At 42.1% G+C, this 22364-nt stretch overlaps 1 protein-coding gene and 1 non-coding gene across 6 annotated transcripts in view; both read left to right on the forward strand.

The window, feature by feature from the left end:
* Window positions 1-22364, forward strand: part of LOC126334772 (ATP-binding cassette sub-family C member 4-like) — a 548862-nt gene that overhangs the window by 305623 nt on the left and 220875 nt on the right. For 3 of the 5 annotated variants that reach the window (XM_049997358.1, XM_049997355.1, XM_049997357.1), the window contains 3 exons: window positions 928-1057; window positions 2338-2448; window positions 2586-2789. The exons of the other annotated variants lie outside the window; for them this stretch is intronic. In XM_049997358.1, the coding sequence (XP_049853315.1) occupies window positions 928-1057; window positions 2338-2448; window positions 2586-2612 (268 nt within the window). In that variant the 3' untranslated portion in view covers window positions 2613-2789. Of the gene's footprint in view, window positions 1-927; window positions 1058-2337; window positions 2449-2585; window positions 2790-22364 lie in introns of those variants that run through there. 5 annotated transcript variants of the gene reach the window in all.
* Trnat-ugu (transfer RNA threonine (anticodon UGU)) lies at window positions 6210-6284 on the forward strand. Its single transcript has one exon. It is a non-coding gene; the product is annotated as a tRNA-Thr (tRNA).

Here is a 22364-nt window from a genome sequence, read left to right on the forward strand (position 1 = left end):
ACATGAGTACTAAAAGAAATCAGCTAAATTTCGATTACGCGATAAGTCACACAAATCTGAAGGCTGTAAATTTAGCTAAATACTTAGGGATTACAATTACAAATAATATTAATTGGAACGATCACATAGATACTGTTGTGGGCAGAGCAAATCAAAGACTGCGTTTCATTGGCAGAACTCTTAGAAGGTGCAATAAGTCTACTAAAGAGACTGCTTACACCACGCTTGTCCACCCTATTCCGGAGTACTGCTCTGCGGTGTCGGATCTACATCAGTTGAGACTGACGGATGACATCGAAAAAGTACAAAGAAGGGCAGCTCGTTTTGTATTACAGCGAAATAGGAGAGATAGTGTCACAGACATGATACGTGAATTGGAGTGGCAATCATTAAAACAAAGGCGTTATTCGTTGCGACAAGATCTTCTTATGACATTTCAAACATCATTTTTCTCTATCCATTGCGAAAACATTGTGTTGACACCCACCTACATAGGGGGAAATGATCATCACGATAAAATAAGAGAAATGAAGACTCGCACAGAACAATTTAAGTGCTTGTTTTTCCCGCATGCCGTTCTAGAGTGGAACGGGAAAGAGACAGCTTGAAGGTGGTTCATTGAACCCTCTGCCAGGCACTTTATTGTGAATAGCGGAGTAATCACGTAGATGTAGATGTAGATGTAGACGTAAAAGGCGGGGAAATGATAGTTTAGCTGGATGTACCCTCCGCCATACACCGTAATGTGCTTGCCGAGTATAGATGTAGATGTCTAGAAAGATACTTTACAGTCAACCATCTTTTATTCCAGCTACATTAACAAACTTTTAAGCTGACAGCATTAACAAATATTTGACTTTTAATGCTTTAAACTTTTTATTTTTAGATTCACTTGCATTGATTGTAAACAAACAATTCTCTTTTCAGCACTGATTCGTTGATTCAGAAGACCATTCGTCTCAAGTTTGCGCACTGTACGGTACTGACAGTGGCACATCGTCTGAACACCATAATTGATTCCGACAAAGTGCTTGTAATGGATGCTGGTCGCATGGTGGTACGTACTATAGTTTAATCATTCAAGTATTGTCTCAGAAAAGAAAACGGATTCCCTTTCCATGCCATATGTCACTATGAAGATCTGTATACACTCACTTAACTATGAGTTACCCACACCAATGAATCGTCTCAGAAAGTGCCTTGCTTTTCAACCGAGCTCACTCTGTGTCTTAAACTGTAAATGTTGTTTTCGGATGATTTGTGAACAGTGAATGCGTAGTGTTCTGCCTTGTATGTGCTGTTGCTGCTGCTGATGATGACTATGAGAGAAACCAGAGGAGGAAAACCAGTGCTATCACATTGCCCACTCCTGAGAAAGACCGGGGAAAGGGGGTGAGGGGTGCCAAGCTTAATGTCCCCATTCCACAGACGAATTTTTTTCTAGTGTGTTACATATCCTCTCTCCATGAGACATTGAGAAGAGATTGTGAATTTAACCACGAAGTTCGTACACAATATGGCGACCTGCAGGCACTTAATGACACCACCTCTCCTCCCCTATCTGGTTATACCAACATTAAATTTTCTATTTCCTGTCGGGATCCAAGAGCCTCTAGCTTGAACTCAGTTCATCTTGCTGATAATTATCCGAGACGTTGTGCCACTTGTGGCGTATCTAAATTAACATGGAAAAATTTGAGCCGCTGTTGTCCTACTGTTCGAAAACTGAAATTCAGATCTATTTGTTATTTTTTGGTAATGTTAAGTCCACATGAAATACAGCGTTTTGCGTAGTGAAGTTCTTGTCCCTGTATGTATTTAATAAGAAACATTCAGGTATGTTGTACTGCAATATCTCTGTACTCAGTGACGAAGCAACTGAACCAATGGAGACCTTTCTTAACTTGGAATAACTGTTATTGGACTTTTTCCTGCAAAATCTCTGTTAAGTCCATCAGTATCTAGCTTGATGGTTATATAAATTTGATTCATTATTAACATATTGTTAATTAAATCATGCCCACCATTCCACTGAGAAAGTCATTATCTCAAGCAGACAAGTATTACTGCTGATTCAAAGTAATGTGAAGAACTGCCTCTGGTACGTTTAATGTCTTCAGGTACTTTTCTAATTCTATGTCAACGAATATCTCCAAAGTGCTGCCGTGCTTCAAAATCTTATGTACTTTTCAAAATATTTCCGACCTTCTAACATTTAAATAACTTTAAATGTTGTCTACATACAAGAAATGTACTGGAATAATGGACGAATGCAACACTGTGCTAATTTAGTGGGCGTTCAGATTAAGAAAGCATGTCATTGCTTTATTCACACAGGAATTTGACCATCCTCACGTGCTGTTGCAAAACGAGGAGGGATACTTTTACAAGATGGTGCAGCAAACCGGCCCATCCATGGCAGAGCAATTGAGGAGAGCCGCTGAAGAGGTAAACCACAACAGCACAGAACTAGAGTGAAGTTTATACGCTTCTAGTTTCATACCTTCACTAGTCATTAACCAGTTACCGTAGCACTTCCTCGACTTTATGAAGAATACTTCTTATTATTTTGTTTTCTTTTTCAGTGTTACAATAGTACAACTCGTCTATAGAGAAGACGAAGCGCAACGTGCCTGAGATACGACTTCCATGGGCATTTAATTGATTTAGTGTACTAAGAAACGCTGAAAAACAAATGGAATCTGCAAACGTTGTACAAATGCACAATTTTGTATGTATTTATTTATAATTTCCACAGTCTTGTGTAAATAAACGTACTTCTCAGTGCAGCTGCCGCAGCATGACACTTACTCTAGAACTAGGAGAGTGGTTCAAGGCCACAGGAAGTGAATATATGAAACGGTACATCAAAAAATTTCATCTTTCTGATTTCAGACCTTATACGCTACTTTAAACTCACCTATGTATGTTTTCCTCTCCTTCATTTCCAAACCTTGTATTATGGTATATGATCGAGCATCTGTTCTTACGGTACATGTAGCTTTAGACTGTTGATGATAATGTATCAGAATTTCTTCTGGATAATTATCAAGTGTCTCTCACGTACGACTTTGTTGTCGATCTAACTAAAGCCTACTAAAACGAAAAGATTTATAGCGAAGGTTAATGTAAAATTTTGGGGATTTAATAGTGTTTTTACGTATTAAAAGTATGTATGCAGGTGTAAAATACGCTACAGTCGCTTTCCTGCATACTGTTGCATCAAGGCTACGTCCACGATATCAAACTGCTCTTTAATCGATTCGGCAGGCCAACATCACGTTGAGGGAAGCCCAATTCAGCTTGATAACTAGCGGCCGAGGCACAAGACCGCATATGCAGTACAGAAAAACATATTCAGTATGCTGACGCCGCGGAAAATTGAAGTTGCAACGCCTTGAAGGACCGAGTGTGCTTCTGGAAGAGCTAACCAGATAGGAAAGCCAGGATTAATGAAGTTATAATTGCTCGGTGATGATCTACGGCCATCCCTGCCTATTGTAACTTACACGTCAGGAGTGATCTCGCTAGAGAAACGCTAGCCATCCCAGCGAACGTATACAGGGTGTTTCACAATTAATATTACATGTTTGTAGAGGCTTTAGAGGGGTTCTAGTAGATCAAGTTTTACATAGAAAACCATGTCCGGAAACTCAGGCCTTTGTGGCCGAGCGGTTCTAGGCGCTTCAGTCTGGAATCGCGCGACCGCTACGGTCGCAGGTTCGAATCCTGCCTCGGACATGGATGTGTGGATGCCCTTAGGTTAGTTAGGTTTAAGTAGTTCTAAGGCCTAGGGGACTGATGACCTCAGATGTTAAGTCCCGTAGTGCTCAGAGCCATTTGAACCGGAATGTCATCCAATGACGCTACCGAGTGTCAAAGTTATAGGCTGCAAATGTATGTATATTCAGTGTGATTCAGTGATGATGTTACTAACTTTCTAGGATGATGTTACAAACTTTCTAGGATGATCGATAAATGTATCAATTTGAGGTAAGCGTCCCTGTACCGGAAACGAACAAGTCGAAAGTTATAAGGAAAAACCGTTCTGATACCTCTGACAGTGGACTACATGTACTGGTACTGTCATTGCTAAGACTATAGGGCAGGCAACTTTCGGAGGCGGTAGTAAGGACCAAAACAAGGGGTAATAGTATAGTACACACGGGCCCTAAAATGCATACCTAAGGAGCTATGAACACTTGTCCATCATCGCTACTGTGAAACACATCTCTTCTACCGAAAAAGTGCTCATAGCTCCTAAGGCATGCGTTTAAGAGCCCTTGTTTACAAGACCTTTTTTTTTTGGTCCATGCAACCACCTCTGAAACTTGCCAAGTCTTAGCAGTACAAATATTCGATTGTCAGAGGTCTCAGAACGGTTCCCATATATAACATTGGTCTGGTTCGTTCCCAGTACAGGGACCCTTACTTCAAATTGAGACATTTATCCTTCTCTATAAGTTTGTAACATCATCACAGAATCACCCTGCATTTACATACATTTACTGGCACTGGTATCTATAGCTCTGATGCTTTGTAATGTTGTTGGGTGACGTTTCCGGAAATGGCTGGGTGGTTGGTTGGTTGTTTTTGGGGGGAGGAGACCAGACACTGAGGTCATCGGTGTCATCGGATCAGGGAAGGAAGGGGAAGGAAGCCGGCCGTGCTCTTTCATAGGAATCATCTCGGCATTTGCCTGGAGTGATTTAGGGAAATCACGGAAAACCTAAATCAGGATGGCCGGACGCGGGATTGAACCGTCGTCCTCCCGAATGCGAGTCCGGTGTCCGGTCATGGGATCCAATGTAAAACTTCTTATACTAAGTCCCCTTTACAACCACTATGAGTATGTAAGATGAATTGTGAAACATCCAGTATACCACATTATTCATCCCCTCAGACTCAATATGATTCAGTTGCACACAGTATGCCCTGTTGTACCCTCAAAGCCAGTCGCTACTACTCACGAGAACACTGTTCACACTCCGAGATGAAGCAGCCAGCCGCCACTGGTGTCAGTCTTTGCCGTCGCTGTTTGCAGGCTTCTACCTCAGCTAAGTCTGTGTGTAGTCTACTTGGCGCCTTCGCACTGTTGAGTCACCTGCTCAGTCAGACGCTGCTGACGGCCACCTCCCTGGAGACCTCTAAGTCTGAATCTGAACCACCTAGCTTCACAGCACCACTGCCCAAGTGTTCGCACTGTCTCTGTCCACCACCCTATGCAGGCCTACATTGCTGCTCTTAACGCCGAGAGCAAGCACATCAGCCATGGTGGAGGCTGCTGTTTGATCCTGCTTGCCACGGTGGGGCTTCCGCCACTGGGACCTAAGCAGGCTAGCAGCCAGGCCCGCCTCTACTGTCGGTCACCGGAAGCCGCCATCACCTTCCATTAGTGCGCTACTGCTGAGCTGACTACAGTAAAACGCTGTCCTCGAGGTCGACTGCTGACGCAGGTTCAGTGCCGTGTCCTTGGCTGACTTTGTCACAGACCACCCTTCTAGTTTCAGTTCCGTCAGAGCAAATGTTACAGTTAAACGACTTTCTTAACCAGGGATATATATACACCAGCTACCACCAACACTACAGCGCAAGCCCTGGTGGGCGATCTGTACATCGTCCTGATATACCAGCAGCCCAATCCACCTGCCACTGTTGATATAATTAAATGTATTGTTTGATTCTGCTTGCCACGGAGAACAGACACCATTGATGACCTGCAGCCACCTAGAATGAAATTAGAATTACATTACCTCCAGCTGCTGACGGGTGTTGATATATATCATTGGGGACAGGTGAAAATGTGTGCCCCGACCGGGAAGCGAACCCGGGTTCTCCTGTTCACATGACAGACGCTCTATCTATCTGAGCCACCGAGGCCACAGAGGAGAGCGCAACTGCAGCGACTATCTCGCGCATGCCTCCCGCGAGACCCACAATCTCACCTTGTATGTCCACACACTACATTCGTAGTGTCCCACTCCAACACACTCATTACTCGGTGAAGACATTCTTACCAAGTCCCGTAAGAGTTCGGGGAATATGTGTGCATCCACACAGAACAAGAAGGTCATGGCCGGTATTGCCAGAACTATATACTTACGTGGATATGGTGTCTGTGCGTTCAGACATGTCCGAAAGAACAGACACCACTGATAACCTGCAGCCGTCTCGAACGAGATAGTCCCTGCAGTCGCGCTATCGTCTCTGCCCTCGGTGGCTCAGATGGGTAGAGCGTCTGCCATGTAAGCAGGAGGTTCTGGGTTCGACTCCCGGTCGGGGCATACATTTTCATCTGTCCCCGTTGATATATATCAACGCCCGTCGGGAGCTGGAGGTATTAACGTAATTATAATGCGACTGTTGAGGTTACAAATCCAACTCCGACATTTGGAGTGAGAAGTGTCTTTCACGCCTACATTTTGATGTCAGTGGAATCTCGATAGTCTGCAGAGAACCTGGTTCGACTGCTACAAACGACTGGAACATTGACTTCATCGTCAGCTCTAGTCTGCAGCTCCGTCAGCATGCAGTACTGTGAGTGGAGTATTTATTTTTCATTTTTCTTCTTTTTTTTACGGCAAGGGTAACGGAAAGTCTTGAGTTGTTGGCAGATGTTTAATTGTATTTGTACGTCCGCGACGAGGAAAGTGAACCAGGATGGTGTTCTGAGAATTGTAAAAAACATACGGTAGTTTACTCCGTTCGGAATGGGCAGTGTATTTTGTTGAGAGCTAGGAGTATGGCTCATTGTTGTGAAATAAGCAAAGTAGTAAGCATGTGCAGCAATTCAGGCAAAGCAATTGAGTTTCAGGAAGATGTACTATGTTAGTAGTATATTTAAAGGCCCCCATGGTCATTCTGTTTTTTTTTCTCGTCATTTTTTATTTCTTCAATTTATAGTGGGTCAACCATATCAAGGTCAATACCACAGGTCAACAACAAATTATAGCATCAGGCATCAGGCAAATATATCGAAGCAAACACAGGTCGCGGAGCTATGCTCAGTTCGGTTACTTCCTAGTATGAGGAGAAGAGACAGCAAGAATTTGAAGACTGTTGGATTAAAAATAGGAATCACTATTGTTCTCTCCCGGTGAATAATACTAGGCATTTCAAGATCTAGAGAGATTAAATAAGAGTTCAACTTGCGCAGAAGCAGAAAATAAGGTCAAGTAAAACGTGTGGTTCCGCGTTGTGGTCCTAGAAGGGCCAACCGGGCTCGACCAACCGCTATGTCATCTTCATCCAGTGAAATCACCGGATGTGTGACGGAGGAGCATGTGGTCAGGAAACTGCTCTCCCGGTTATTGTGGGGTTTGTTGACCCTGGAACTGTAATATCACGTTTTCTTACGGGATTAACTTGGTCAGAAACTGTGCTGTGTGTAGGAACCAAAGACGTTACTCCTTGCACAAGAAAAGCGAACCTTACCATTGCATTATCTCTGATTTTTATTATCCCTATTGTTGCATGTAATGTTAATGACTCCGATTTTGTACTTGGTCTAATAAAGACGAAGGGAATAATTGTGAATATTACGCATTCCAACTCGATAGTAAGAGTAAAAGCTGAAGTCAAGGAAGAAATAAACGAGTGTTCATCTTTGATAAATAATTACATGAGACTCGAACAGTAAATATACTTTTTCTAGTCATTCTAATTACTATAGGATGTTTCAACAACATTACGTCGACGTGGAGTTGGCAAAATTGGTGAACGAACCAGCAAATAGCAAGGCGACTTTTATCGGACTCAACAAGAAATCTGCCACAGCTGTTTACCAACATACACTCCTGGAAACGGAAAAAAGAACACATTGACACCGGTGTGTCAGACCCACCATACTTGCTCCGGACACTGAGAGAGGGCTGTACAAGCAATGATCACACGCACGGCATAGCGAACACACCAGGAACCGCGGTGTTGGCCGTCGAATGGCGCTAGATGCGCAGCATTTGTGCACCGCCGCCGTCAGTGTCAGCCAGTTTGCCGTGGCATACGGAGCTCCATCGCAGTCTTTAACACTGGTAGTATGCCGCGACAGCGTGGACGTGAACCGTATGTGCAGTTGACGGACTTTGAGCGAGGGCGTATAGTGGGCATGCGGGAGGCCGGGTGGACGTACCGGCGATTTGCTCAACAAGTGGGGCGTGAAGTCTCCACAGTACATCGATGTTGTCGCCAGTGGTCGGCGGAAGGTGCACGTGCCCGTCGACCTGGGACCGGACTGCAGCGTCGCACGGATGCACGCCAAGACCGTAGGATCCTACGCAGTGCCGTAGGGGACCGCACCGCCGCTTCCCAGCAAATTAGGGACACTGTTGCTCCTGGGGTATCGGCGAGGACCATTCGCAACCGTCTCCACGAAGCTGGGCTAAGGTCCCGCACACCGTTAGGCCGTCTTCCGCTCACGCCCCAACATCGTGCAGCCCGCCTCCAGTGGTGTCGCGACAGGCGTGAATGGAGGGACGAATGGAGACGTGTCGTCTTCAGCGATGAGAGTCGCTTCTGCCTTGGTGCCAATGATGGTCGTATGCGTGTTTGGCGCCGTACAGGTGAGCGCCACAATCAGGACTGCATACGACCGAGGCACACAGGGCCAACACCCGGCATCATGGTGTGGGGAGCGATCTCCTACACTGGCCGTACACCTCTGGTGATCGTCGAGGGGCACTGAATAGTACACGGTACATCCAAACCGTCATCGAACCCATCGTTCTACCATTCCTATACCGGCAAGGGAACTTGCTGTTCCAACAGGACAATGCACGTCCGCATGTATCCCGTGCCATCCAACGTGCTCTAGAAGGTGTAAGTCAACTACCCTGGCCAGCAAGATCTCCGGATCTGTCCCCCATTGAGCATGTTAGGGACTGGATGAAGCGTCGTCTCACGCGGTCTGCACGTTCAGCACGAACGCTGGTCCAACTGAGGCGCCAGTTGGAAATGGCATGGCAAGCCGTTCCACAGGACTACATCCAGCATTTCTACGATCGTCTCCATGGGAGAATAGCAGCCTGCATTGCTGCGAAAGGTGGATATACACTGTACTAGTGCCGACATTGTGCATGCTCTGTTGCTGTGTCTATGTGCCTGTGGTTCTGTCAGTGTGAACATGTGATGTATCTGACCCCAGGAATGTGTCAATAAAGTTTCCCCTTCCTGGGACAATGAATTCACGGTGTTCTTATTTCAATTTCCAGGAGTGTATTACCACATGACAAAACACACACGAAGCTTGTTTAATTTCAGTGGACAGCATTTGAAGACGAATAAATATATGCCATGTTGTCTATAAAAGTGTAAAATACAATAAAAATAACAATATAGAACCGCTACTAATCGGACGAGACCTTCTCAGTTGCCCTAACGAGGCTGAGTACTCCCCAACTAGTCCTCCCATCAAGGAAAAATACGTGGTGGTACCAGGAAGCGAATTTGGGCCCCCCGTCTGAGGCGGACAAGAAATTAATAAGAGTTTAATAATTTGAATTTAATTAATGCGTGAAGTACTAATGTTCTGAAGTTAATGTGTTTTATCAGCTCTAATATCTTGTGAAAATGCAGAGTCTGAATAATTTGTAGTTCCAGAAGAAATGCATATGTGCTTTACTGAAGTAAATGCGTGTGTAAATAGCAGTTTTGATTCAGGTGTAATGATATCTATCCACCCCTATGGGTGAAAGCGTGTGTCGTGTAGAAACGGTAGTGCATGGAGCAGATGTACAGGAGAGTATATGTGCCAATAAAATTTTTATGATGCAGAGTGTGACTGCAGACGATAATTTTGCTGTAGATACTGTGATGAATGCATACGAAACTACTGATGATGTTATATTGCGAATATTGTGAATAACTAAGTGGTACAGATCGATTTAGTTCTGAAATATGCAGATTTGTCGCTACCTGTGCTACCTGAGACGGTGCCGCCTCTTCAGAAGGGAGAGGGTGGAAGAGACAGAAGATGAAAAGTGATTGTGTGGCTCATGATTGGGCCGACAAGACTGAATCAGTTTTGGAATGTGTGCCTGAGGATCAGGTGACGTGTAAAGTTGATGGTACTTGCAAAGTAACATGTACGGAGCTTAAGAGAAAACGTCGTGTGGGAACTGACCTTTCACAACGGACTGTGGAACTTAAGGAGAAGTTGTCTCAGCTGAGGAAAACTGCTGACGGCGATACACTGTCGCAAGATTCTCCTGTTATGAGGACAGAAGCAAATAAACTGGATACACAGGGAAGTTGTTTTGGGTAAGTGAAATTACAGTGAAGCACAGCATTGAAGGAAGTAGTCAATCTGTAATTAGCATTGAACTAAAAGGAATAAAAAGGAACTGCCGGCCTATATCTTGTGTGTGGTAGAACCTTATGTACGGCGCAGCACAACCAAAGGGTCACTTTTTTGAAACCTCATAATTGTCACCTATCGCGACGCAGAAGTTTAAAATTTGGCTCAAAGATGCCTACACCCTTCCTCTGTGGGGGTGCAAAAGCATGGTGCCCTGTAACATCACCCTTGGACTATGCGACACTACAAACAGCAACGTGTCGACACCTACAAAAAAAAGGTCAGAGTTCAGAAGTTCATGTGAGGTGTAAGTTGAGTTAATGATACCGCTTTGCCACTAAACTTCACCACAATTCTGTGCGACGCAAGTGTGGATGTGTCAAACGATGCAGAGGTCGTCACACTTCGTCTTACCCACATTTCACCACTTCTTTTGGAGTCTTCAAGACAGAGTTCATAACCGCCATGTTCGCGTTGAAATGACGTAGTTTTCTAATAGGTGACCGAGAAAAACATTTCAGACACACCGCCACTCAAAATCGACACGAAAAGGTCTCAGGTAGTGGCATGAAGGGCGTCAATGAAACCATACCTACGCTTTGGGTGTTGATTCCCACAGTTCGCGGGGTGTTGTGAATCAGGACGGCGTTCTTGAGAACATTCGACACTGCTGACATCCTCCAGACAATTCAACCCTAATGTAAGGGACACAGGGGGGCACCAACCCCAATGAACGTGACCTGACTGATGTGGTCGATCGGAGATAGAACTGGTGATCGAGCAGGCCAGTATATCATCGGACGACAACTCCAGCGTCATCCACAAACAGCATTCACTGTCCTTGTATTCACCGACTAAGTGCAACATGTATGAAAATCCATCACACAAACTGATATTCGGCACCTGATCAACTCACTGCATGCTATGGGGCTATGGCAGAAGAGCACATATTCAGTATGCAAGAATTCATATTCCATGAGCTGATAATGGTGAAGCAGCGAGCCAGTGCCTATGAAAAACGAAGTTAAGACACCTTACGCCATCGACAGGGTTTCTTCTAGAGCTGACCAGGCAGAAAAATCAGTGTGAACGAAGTCATAGTTGCTCAATGGTGACACCCAGCTGCCCACGCCTGTTGTAGCAAACTTGCCAGGAGTGCTGTCGTTGGAAAAATGCTACCCAGCCTGCGACGGATTTTTACGTGCGTGCGTGCGATGCACAAATTGCGACGGATTATACGTTGCTGCTGCAATGCAGTTTCTTTTATAATTTTTGTTCACCTACAGCGGTAGATCTTCGCACGTAAACCCCTGACTGCAGCTACTTACGAGATCACAGAAAAGCAGTGTTGAGGAAACTGTAACCTCGTAGCTACACGCCGGAGGCCGCTATAAGTAAAATTTGCTAAAATTTTCTATGTACTTTTAAGAAATGATTCGGAAAGGGGATGTCACTCGTACCTTAAACATGAAGTTCAAATTTAAACCTTCAATAGATCTTTATTGCCGTTACGCAAGATCATCAGCCCACATTTAAAGTTTTTGCTCACAGTTATCACCATACCTAAAACAGCCAGAACTTTTACCTTCCCAAATTCCGAAACCAAATACTTGTAACACAGTCAATGATCGGCCAATTACTTTTGCACACGATATTCAGAGATTGTCTTTAGTAAAAGTTTATGCTCTCCATAAAATACTCAGTAAGAATATACTCAGTACCGCCACGCTATATAATTCAAAGTTCACTCGCGATTTTCGTCGGAACGAATTGTCACAACACTCTAAAGTTTTCATAAACAGTTTCTGGTCACTACCAGATATCATTAACACTGGACTATAACGCGGAAGTCATCCCAAGGCTACATCTTACACATACTGCGAAAAATCACTCCGGCATAACCGCCTCCAATCAAAGCTAGTTCACGACTCCCCTCTCACTCTCCCACACTCAAAACTATATCTCCTCGCTAGGCGGCCAACCGTCTCGCTTCTCATTGGCTGTAAGCACTTACGACCAATGAGAACTCACTTCTAGGGCGCGGTTCGCGCCAAAATCTAGCAAGCACCAACCACTTCTCTAGGCTCATTGACGTCATCAAATAAAGTAACACAAAACTCTCTAATTAAATAAACAAAACAAAATGAACTATAAGCTTTACTCTACATCCTGAAATTTATTACGTAGTCGTGAATGTCCTGGCTGTCTTATACATAAACATACATACTTGGACATCCGACATTCACTAGTAGGGGAATCACTAGTGGATTCGTTGCCACGTTACAGAGTTGGAACACTTGCCAGCTCCTGTAGAGAATTATATGAATGATTTTTATAATGCCGAACGTCCCACATAGTCTCACGCACGCATTCTCATTCACACGCACCCTAACACACAATACACATATTTACTTAGAATTCTTGAAATTATTATTACAGGGAAGTCACAGAGGTTTCCTGAAACTGAAACCTTTCCTAATTTATATATGAACACTGAAAGTGTTATCAGATCATCGTGCATAGTCACTGTAGGTGAACTATTACATCACTGTATTTGTTTAAATTCTTGACTGTCGGAAAATTACGTTTTTTTATGCAATTTTACTACCTTCCAAAATACAACTATTTTTGATCTCAGACTTTGACATGATGTTTGTTTTCACAACTGAAGGATGTACATCAAATATGACGTTCCTCAGGTTATTTATTTATTAGTTATTAATATTTTTAGTTTCGTATAATGTAAGTGGCCTGCCAGCACTACTCCACTGCTTTCACATGTGCAGCTGCAACAGATGGTCGTGACGTCAGTCTGCAGGACACAACTCGTCCGTTACTGACCGTATAATACTCTACCGGCTTACATTGCAGTCCACATATATTCTGAAGTAAAGCTTTTAATAGACAAATGGGCGATCGCGCACTAGTTGCGACGCCACAAGCCCATCTCACACAGTGTTTGGACGGAAATGTGGAAGCACTGAGAGAGGCATGCACCAACATAAATGCGGAAGCTAACAAGCCTGCAAGTGGCGCTGTTATATATGACCATGAATGGCACTTGGGCAATGCCGACAATACATTGCAAGTGTCAGTTGTGGCCAGAACAGTGTTCCAGTGTATTATGTTGGAGCTAAGAGAATTCAAACATGGGCAATTTGTTGGTGCTGCTATGGTGGGTTGTTTCATAAACAAGAGCCACCGTATTGCTTACAAGGAAAGTAAGCACATCATCTGCTAAGTCACAAAGCATACGAAATTCTGTGTTGAGTGATGAACAAAAGTATTCTGACCAGAAATGATAGTTGTAAAATTAACTGCTATATGAACATTATGCTGTGAACCTTGTCAGCAACAAAACAACATGAAGTAAGTTTCGTGAGATGGGAATGTAAGGGAGAGCTGGAATTCCAAAATCAAAGTGATGCAGATGCCCATAACAGGAGAACGGGTGCTGAAGCCATGAAACGGGGTCTATGTAGCAATGGATGTAGAAATGCTTGGTAGGATTAGTCTTGTTCTTCATACGGTTTCCAGTTCTTCATAAGGTTTCCAACTTGTGGCCGAGTTTACGTCTGGTATATCCCATCCCAAGCCTACGATGCAGACTGCTTGCTGCTAAGAGTGGAAAATGGCGGGGATGTTCGGTGATGATTTGTGCAGCAATATTGTGGTAGTCCATGGGCCCCAGGGTTACTCCACAAGGCCACATTACTGCCAAGGATTATGTGACCATTTTGGATAATAAGGTCCACCCATGGTACAATATTTTGTCCCCAATGGTGATGCTGTGTGTAAAGATGAAAGGGGCCCTGTTCACGCAGCTTGTAACGTGCAGGACAGGTGTCGTGAGTGTGAGGATGAATTATCACGTTTCCCCTGGCAACTACAGTCAGCAGATCTTTATATTATTGAGTCTCTGCGGCCTACTTTGGACAGAAGGATTCATGATCGTTATCCAACTCCATTATCATTACCTGCACTTGCTACTATTTTGCAGGAAGAATGGTACAAGATTTCCTTGAAAACCATGAAGGATCCGTATTCATCTATTCCAAAATGACTGGTAGATGTACTGAGTGCCACCGGTTTTTCTACACCTTATTAGGTATGGTATCACAACGACTGGGAGAGTGGTGTGTTGACCACACGCCCCTCCTATCCGCATCCTCAGCTGAGGATGATACTGCGGTAAGATGGTCCCGATGGGCCACTTGTGGCCTCAAGATGGAGTGCCTTATCAGGAATGGTAATGTTTCGTGTTTTTGGTATTTCCATGTTTTTCTCCATCCACTGTACACATACCACATAACTCGGGCCCTCAGTCTCAGTAGTGTTCAGTTCTATATAGCAAGCCCAGTTAGACAGCTGATGCCAGCCGCTAGTCAGACAAGTCTGTTTGCAGTCCAAGATGAATTAACCAGGTGCTGTTGCTAGACGGGGGCCTCTGCCTGAGTTAACCATATATGCAATCTACTCGGTGTCTTTGCCGCATTGAGTGACCTGCTAGGTAATACCTTCTGACAGAAGCGTCCCTGGTGAGCCGTGGGTTCAAGACTGAACTACCTAGCTGCCTGGCCACCACTGCCCAGGCGGCCACACTGTCACTGTCCATCACCCCATATGAGGCCACACTGTTGCTGCACAACTCCCAGAGCAATTACATGCCTTCACCATCAGTATATGGTTTGTGTATGCCCCAATGGCTCTTCTCTATGGCTAGAAACGCAGGCCAGCATCAAAGGCTGCCTCTGCAGTCTGTCGCCAGTAGCCATCATCATCTTGCCTCAGTGCTCCCTGACTACAGCCTCAGGCTGCCAGCCTCCATCGCCACTTGCCACCTTCCTGGTAGGCGACTGCTGACGCCGGCACACTGCCGCAATCTTATCCCACTTTGACACAGACCCCAACTACCACTCCTCCTGTATCTATTCCAAAACTGCAACTGTTATGAGTAGACGACTTTCTTAAACAGTGATGTTTTCTGATGGGCCAGCATTCGACTGCAGCCACCAGCACCGCTAAGTCCGTATCCCAGTGCGGAACTGCACTTCATCCTCACTTATCAGCAGCCCAACCCATTCGCCACCATAGGAGTTATGAAACAGACAACTACAATACTGTCGGAACTGGTTTTCTACTACACTGAAACGACGACGTAATTACTCTATGGGAACTCTATGCAGTACTTACCATATTTACCAAGAAATGATCAAATTCGAGTCATTCAATTTTTGATATTAATATTTAACACGATTATGTAATATCTCCGTATCCTGCACACTGATCACTCGACATCTTAACGTTGTTCACGCCTTTATTTGACCTACCAGGCCAGTAACGACACTAAATACTAACGACAGTAGTGCACTGTGGTGGCCGTTCTACCTGTTTCTTCATCCACATACCTGACCATGATGTGTACGCGTATGAAGCCATGTTAACATCCGACCATGTCTTCTTGGTGCTTCACTTTTTTTTTGTCACACACTGTATCTTTCCCTCTGCACTTTTATTCCTGCTCTAGACATTTGATTCAGTCCGGTCATTGCTTGTTCTCCAAAACACGTTAAACAATAGTGACAATAGGCGGCAAACCATTCTTAAACTCCTCTTAATAGAAACACGACTCTCATTGTTGCTCCGTTTTCTTTAATATTCCACTTGGATTTCGTCGGTATTGCAGATCATTCGACTGTTTCTCTACTTTCTGACCAATCTTCTGGGTTGTTAACCATTTTACTGCACTTTAAACTAATGGGAGGGTTACTCTACGTCAGTGATTCCCAATCTGGGAGTAATTACTGGTGAGGGGTAAAATGCAATGTTTTGACGGGTAAAAGCAAGTGTACAGTTGTGTTTCGGTCACGATACTAAATTATTTTTTAAAATGTAGTTACTATTATCACTACCTTGTAAGATTGTAATACTGAGTAGATAAGTTATCAATAATTACCCTTTTTTCCAAAAATCAGCGGCAACACATGGTTGTGGGAATCACAGTTTTTGAAACGGATGTATGAACAACATCTTCTTCGCACAGTCCACTCCTACATACATGCATTGTACTCTGTTCTATGCACCTATGACAGTAAATGAGGCATGTACATGACATATGCCTAAATATCTACTGAAAATGCGTTCTCCAGTTGTAGGTTGGTGCGGTTAATAATAAATTGCTTCATTACTGACTACTCAAGAATGAAAGTACCTGCTACACTGCCGTATGGGCTACACTTCATCATCATTATTATTATTATTATTTCTGACAGTGGTGAGGCAAAAAGCACTTACAGTTTGAAATCTTTCAAATCTGCCAGTTCAGAAATAAGCGGTCAAGCAGTCACATGATTTACAAAACATATGGATTAAATATAGGCCACATGTTTTAATTTGTTCGGTTTTAAATGGTGGTGCAGGATGTGGGTGAAGCAAGTGTCGCTAGGAAGAGGAGTGGCACAGAGGAAGCATGTTTTTGTAATAAGTTTCTACACTTGATGTGGACAGTTAGCTTTCCTTTCGGAGAAGGGATTTAGGTAACACTCACCATGCACTCAGAATTGCTTCACCATTCCGTAAAAATAAATAAATAAATAAATAAATAAATAAATAAAAATAAAAATTGTTACAAATAAGTCATACCAATTGTCTCATTGTTGAATTAAACACCTACAATAAATATAATTTATCTTCCATCATTTTATAAGTGGAAGTGTTGAAAGAAAATTTTTTTTCATTCTGCAATTTGGTGAGGTGCTGATGCTGAGAATGGTGGCTCAAAAAAGGTTGAAAAGGCTCTGAGCACTATGGGACTTAACATCTGATTTCATCAGTCCCCTAGAACTTAGAACTACTTAAGCCTAACTAACCTAAGGACATCACACACATCCATGCCCGAGGCAGGATTCGAACCTGCGACCGTAGGAGTCACGCGGTTCCAGACTGAAGCGCCTAGAACCACTCGGCCACACAGGCCGTCTCAGAATGGTGGGCTACAACCGACGATATGGTGCCCACTAAGCATCGCGCTATCGTTTGCACCTAATCGCGAGGTTAACTGTTTCTTAGACTTGTGCCGTAGGGTTCAGAATTGTGTAGGAGCTCTCTAAACCGATCAGGGGTGCGCTACGCATCAGAGCTTGCTACCAGTGGGCTCGGTGGAGTACACAATAGGTTTTATTAGCTTAGGTGACTCTTCATCCAATATTAATAGTAATCACAGACATTTTTGTAGATAATTTTATTATCTCTAATGAAGTGCAACCTGAAAAAAGCTGCACAAATGTCCAGTCAGATCTTGATGAGATTTTTAAGTGGTGAGAAGATTGGTAATTTCCTCTAAATGTTCAGAAATCTGATACTGTAGACTTCATGAAATGCAGGAGAGTAGTATCATATCACTTCAGCATCAATGAGTCACAATCAGTCAATTGATACAGATATGTGTGTGTAACAGTTTGTAAGGATAGGAAATGGAATGATTACGTAGGCAGTGTTGTAGGAAAAGCTTGTGGCAGACTTCGTTTCATGTGCAGGATACTAGGAAAACGCAGTCGGCCTACGAAAGACACTGCTTATATAAAAACTCTGCGTCCCATCATAGAATACTGCTCGTGTCACCTATAACAAATACGCCTAACAGGGGAATAGTACAGATACACAGAACGGCTACATGAATATACACAGGTTTGTCTGACCCATGATAGATTCTGAAAGATACGGATTGGCAGACTCTTGAAAATAGACGCAAGTTACCCCTCGGAAAAGTTTTAAGAACCAATATTAAGTGGAGGAGCTAGTAATATACTTGAGTCGCTATTTGTTGCTCCCGTAGGAACGGTGAAGACAATATTAGACTAAGTAATCGCTCTTTCCCCCGTTCTTGATATGCAGCTGGAACGGATAGAAACCTTGATGTACGGTACAATGCAAACTTTCCTACACCATGAATTTCAGCGTTTTGCAAAAGCTTCCGCAAGGAGATGGGATACGGCTTTTTATTTATTACAACATTTTCACGAATTTATTGGAATGACTGTTTGCTACTCTTTAAAACTGCAGATTACTTAACAGTTCTCTTCTCTCCTCTCTATTGGATGCAACCCAGACGCAGCACGCTGACAACGAATTCTGTTGTCCAACTGCCACTGCCACAACATAATGTGAGCGACGTCAGACGAGGAATGCATTGGTTCAGCTGTTGAAGGACATTTCCACTGGTCATTATGACGGTGACTTTAGTAGATTTCCCACGTTAATCTGGTCTTATACCGCCCTAGTCTACACTTTACTTGACCAACCCAGAAAATGTAGCTTCCAAAGCACATAGTGTTCAACTTCGACTACGCGCCTGTTAACATTACGGCATAGATATCATGAAAGTAATGGAATAAATTCATTAATGTGATAAAATGTCAAGTTTCGTATGCAAAAAAGTGATATATGTCATCAAAGTTAAAAAAAAGCCTTTTTATAAAGTTTATTCTTTGTTTCTCCACTTCGAGAACTACGAATCTATCATTTTAGTTGGTTATTTTGTTAATATCGAACAGGAAGCGCTCAAGCGTTCTGATTTTCATTTTTTGTCAGATTTTTAATTGACAATGGGAATTTTGATAAAGTTTCTGTATTTATTTTGCAGCTTTATTTCATAACTCGTTGGATTTGGTGGATATTATGGTATGAGAATGTATTGCAAATCTTGTGGATCAAAAACAAGGCGTCGACAGTCATATTAGGAACATAAAAGACCTATTTCGCATATGCTATTGAAATATGTTTACCGTTTAGGTATCAAAGATATCTACCTTAAAATACTAAGTAAATACCCATCAATTGTTTGAAATAATGAAAGCCTTGTGTGCTTAACAAATTTGGTAATCGTTGCACGACACGTTTACATACACACTGGCCCAGTTATATCACTGTTGCAAATTTTCCAATTTTGCCCCGTCTTGGAAAAATGTTTGCGACACCTGTGGTGCTTTGCTTTGTATGTGTGAAAATGTAAGTATTTAGTATCAGCAACCATTTTGTTTATATTTCATCACGGCAGCGTCGCATATTAAAATGTGTTTTACTGCTTGCAAGACCAACGCCGATGTTCTACTAAGACAAATACTCTCAGTACATTAAAATCTACGCGATCTGTGGTAGCTTTTCTTTCATTTTTTCCTACTATAAAGTCTTGGTAAAATAAAATGTCTTTTAGAGAACAAATCACCAGTCACAATGACTAACAACCGGTTTTCAGCAAACTATGTTATTAGCCACATGGGATGAATTACTGACCAGCTTAATGTTTTGATACCAATAAAACATAGTATCCACCAATACCTCTTGTCTGTGTATCCCTTGCACGTTTCTACGTTCTTCAAAGCAAGCAGAAATTTGCTCTGCAAATGTATCATTTCACTCTGGCCACCATATTTTTAAAGCTGGAATAGAATCTCAGAACGTATATCGCATTTTAACGTCACATGAAAATGGAAGTGAGGATGTGAAGAGAACCGCTGTAGAAAACCATAGAATTCTTTACCATTTAAGTAACTGAATCTACTTTTCCAAGACTTGAGTCATTTAACACTTACTTTGGAGAAAGCAGAACACGCAGTGGGAAACAATCCCAGTTTATTTTTTGTGAAAGAGTAACGCCGTAATGAGTATGCTGGATGAACGTTCGACAGTGGCAATCATTCGTGACTAGCACATGATCATAATATTCGATTGTGTATACGATGCGTGATTCTGCAGAAACTTGTAGTGTTAAGTCAAATAAGAAACAGATCTTTAGCAACACGTCGCGCACGTTTTCACCATGCAGTAGTAATATATTACTATTATAATTTATCGTTAATACGAAATATCGGCATACCTACCAGGTAAAATTAACCAAAAATCATCAGGTAACTGGTATGTAATTAATATTTTGCTTTAACATAAGCTCGAAAAGAAGAAAGGAAGAAAGGTCAGTATTTAATGTTCATCGTCAGCCAGGAAATTAGAGATGAATCTCAAGGCTTGGATTAGGGAAGGCCCTCCCTATCCTATAAAGAATCGCACTCCCATGTATAAAACAGATTCAAAGATCTCCGTACTTAACAAATGAGTCCATGTATTAAATATCTGACGTCGAGCAATTAAGCGAGGAGAAATTCAGGAAAGACTTGAAATTATGTTTAAAGTTAAATTTTCTCATTACGAAACGCTGTATGAATATAGTCTGGCTAATTTCTTATCCATTTTAAGCAAAAGCTAGTTTTTCACGCATCTCTGTGTTTATGACGTCATATACCCTGAACTGTGCGTCATACAATAATGTGATTTGCAGATACCTTCAGTGGTATATGTGGATACCATCTGCAAAATATGTTATGGACACAGTTAGTAGTAAAGACGTAATACATTAAAACGTCATGCTTGATGCGAATTTTTACTGCAAGAAGAGCGAAAATGTAGTAAGCGATAAAATTTTTTCCTTTCATCATTTTGCGCGCGGTGTCAGCTAAAGTTTCATAAATGTTTGAAATTACGCTTAAAGTTCGTTGAAAGTTGGCAAGTGCTCTCATTCTCAAATACTGGATGAATATAGACAGCGTTATTTGCGCGACAATAGTTATCTATGCCTCAAGATACGTACACAGTTACAAACTGTAATACCTGAAGTATTGTGTTAAACCTTTAATGTAAGATGGAACCCCGTAATGAGTAGGTTATGACAGCACTTTTAACATTTGAATTCAATCAATAATTGCATGAAATACTGGCTTAGTTCTACCTGCTTTGCTTGCATTTTCATAGTAATTAAAAAAAAATTTATTTTATAGACGTGTATTGGGCGTACTGAAAAGTTAATGTATTAAAAAGCCGTCTCTTTTTCTATGCAAATCCGAGAAAGCCCATTTGTCATGGTGACTGTTAAAAAGCTTTCTTTGATATAGTTCACAAACTGCAACACCTTCTAAATTTTTCACGCTAATTAAGGCCATAAATTGCAAGTACAGATCACTAGTTTGTTAACATTTTAACGGAAACATCCATTTCCTTATATGTGTCATTATAGCAAATGTTCACATTATAAGCTATTGCATAATAATTTTTGTCAATCTCCATTAAATTTATCTTAAAATTGCATTTGCCAATTTAATATAGTACACTAAATTACCGTCAACATATACATGAAAGTCACAGTCAGCCAATAAAATGCATGTGAATAAGACTGTATATGTACAAAAGGGAAATACGAAACACTATTCTATCTCCAAAATTTATATAAATAAAAACACACTCAAGGAAAAACAATACTACCTTTCCCATATCTAAATTTACTATCTAAATATATACATTGCACCATTAAACAAAAATACTAATGAAATGAATCATTATATCCGACATGTAAACATAAGCTCCTTTTCAATTGGTGGTTACCCACTTCTGCAGTCCATACTATGGTGTGGTCAAATAAAAAATGTGTCAAAGCCATGTGAACATAGTTCTATAATTTGATAAATATGAAACACAAAACAAAACCTCATTAACTTAAGAATAAACTTTAATAGTGCTTTGTTGCTGCAACTTGTGCTACCATCTAATAAATTATCATTTCTGCAACGCTAGAACTTACCAAGATCGTTGTGGCAGCTTCAGTACTTTATTGTTTTTGAAGTTACTATCCATTCATATTTCTAAATCCGAAGGATTTCGGACACTCACACTATTACAGATGATATGCATTTGAATGTGGATTTCTGATTACAACAAAGGGTCAATGTTGTAACTGAATGAGCTTCTTAGTGGCACCATTGATTTTGATTTACTGCTCCTTTGTTTTACCTAGAACTGGTCACCTAATTTAAACCAAATGTGTTAGCATTTCGTGTGGGATGCTGATTCTTCTACAAAGTTTTTTTTTTTACGTTTTATCTTTTATCAGTGTCTCTCTTTCCAGTGCCGAAAATTCCAACCTAGGTGGGAACGCCACTTTTTTAACAATCAAATTGGCTGGCCTCTTGTTCATCCTGTTGCATTGTTCTTAATCCTAGCAGTACCAAGGCCATTTCCATAATGTATATTA

This window comes from Schistocerca gregaria, chromosome 2 (assembly GCF_023897955.1).
Source record: "Schistocerca gregaria isolate iqSchGreg1 chromosome 2, iqSchGreg1.2, whole genome shotgun sequence".
Classification (NCBI taxonomy): Eukaryota; Metazoa; Arthropoda; class Insecta; order Orthoptera; family Acrididae; genus Schistocerca; species Schistocerca gregaria.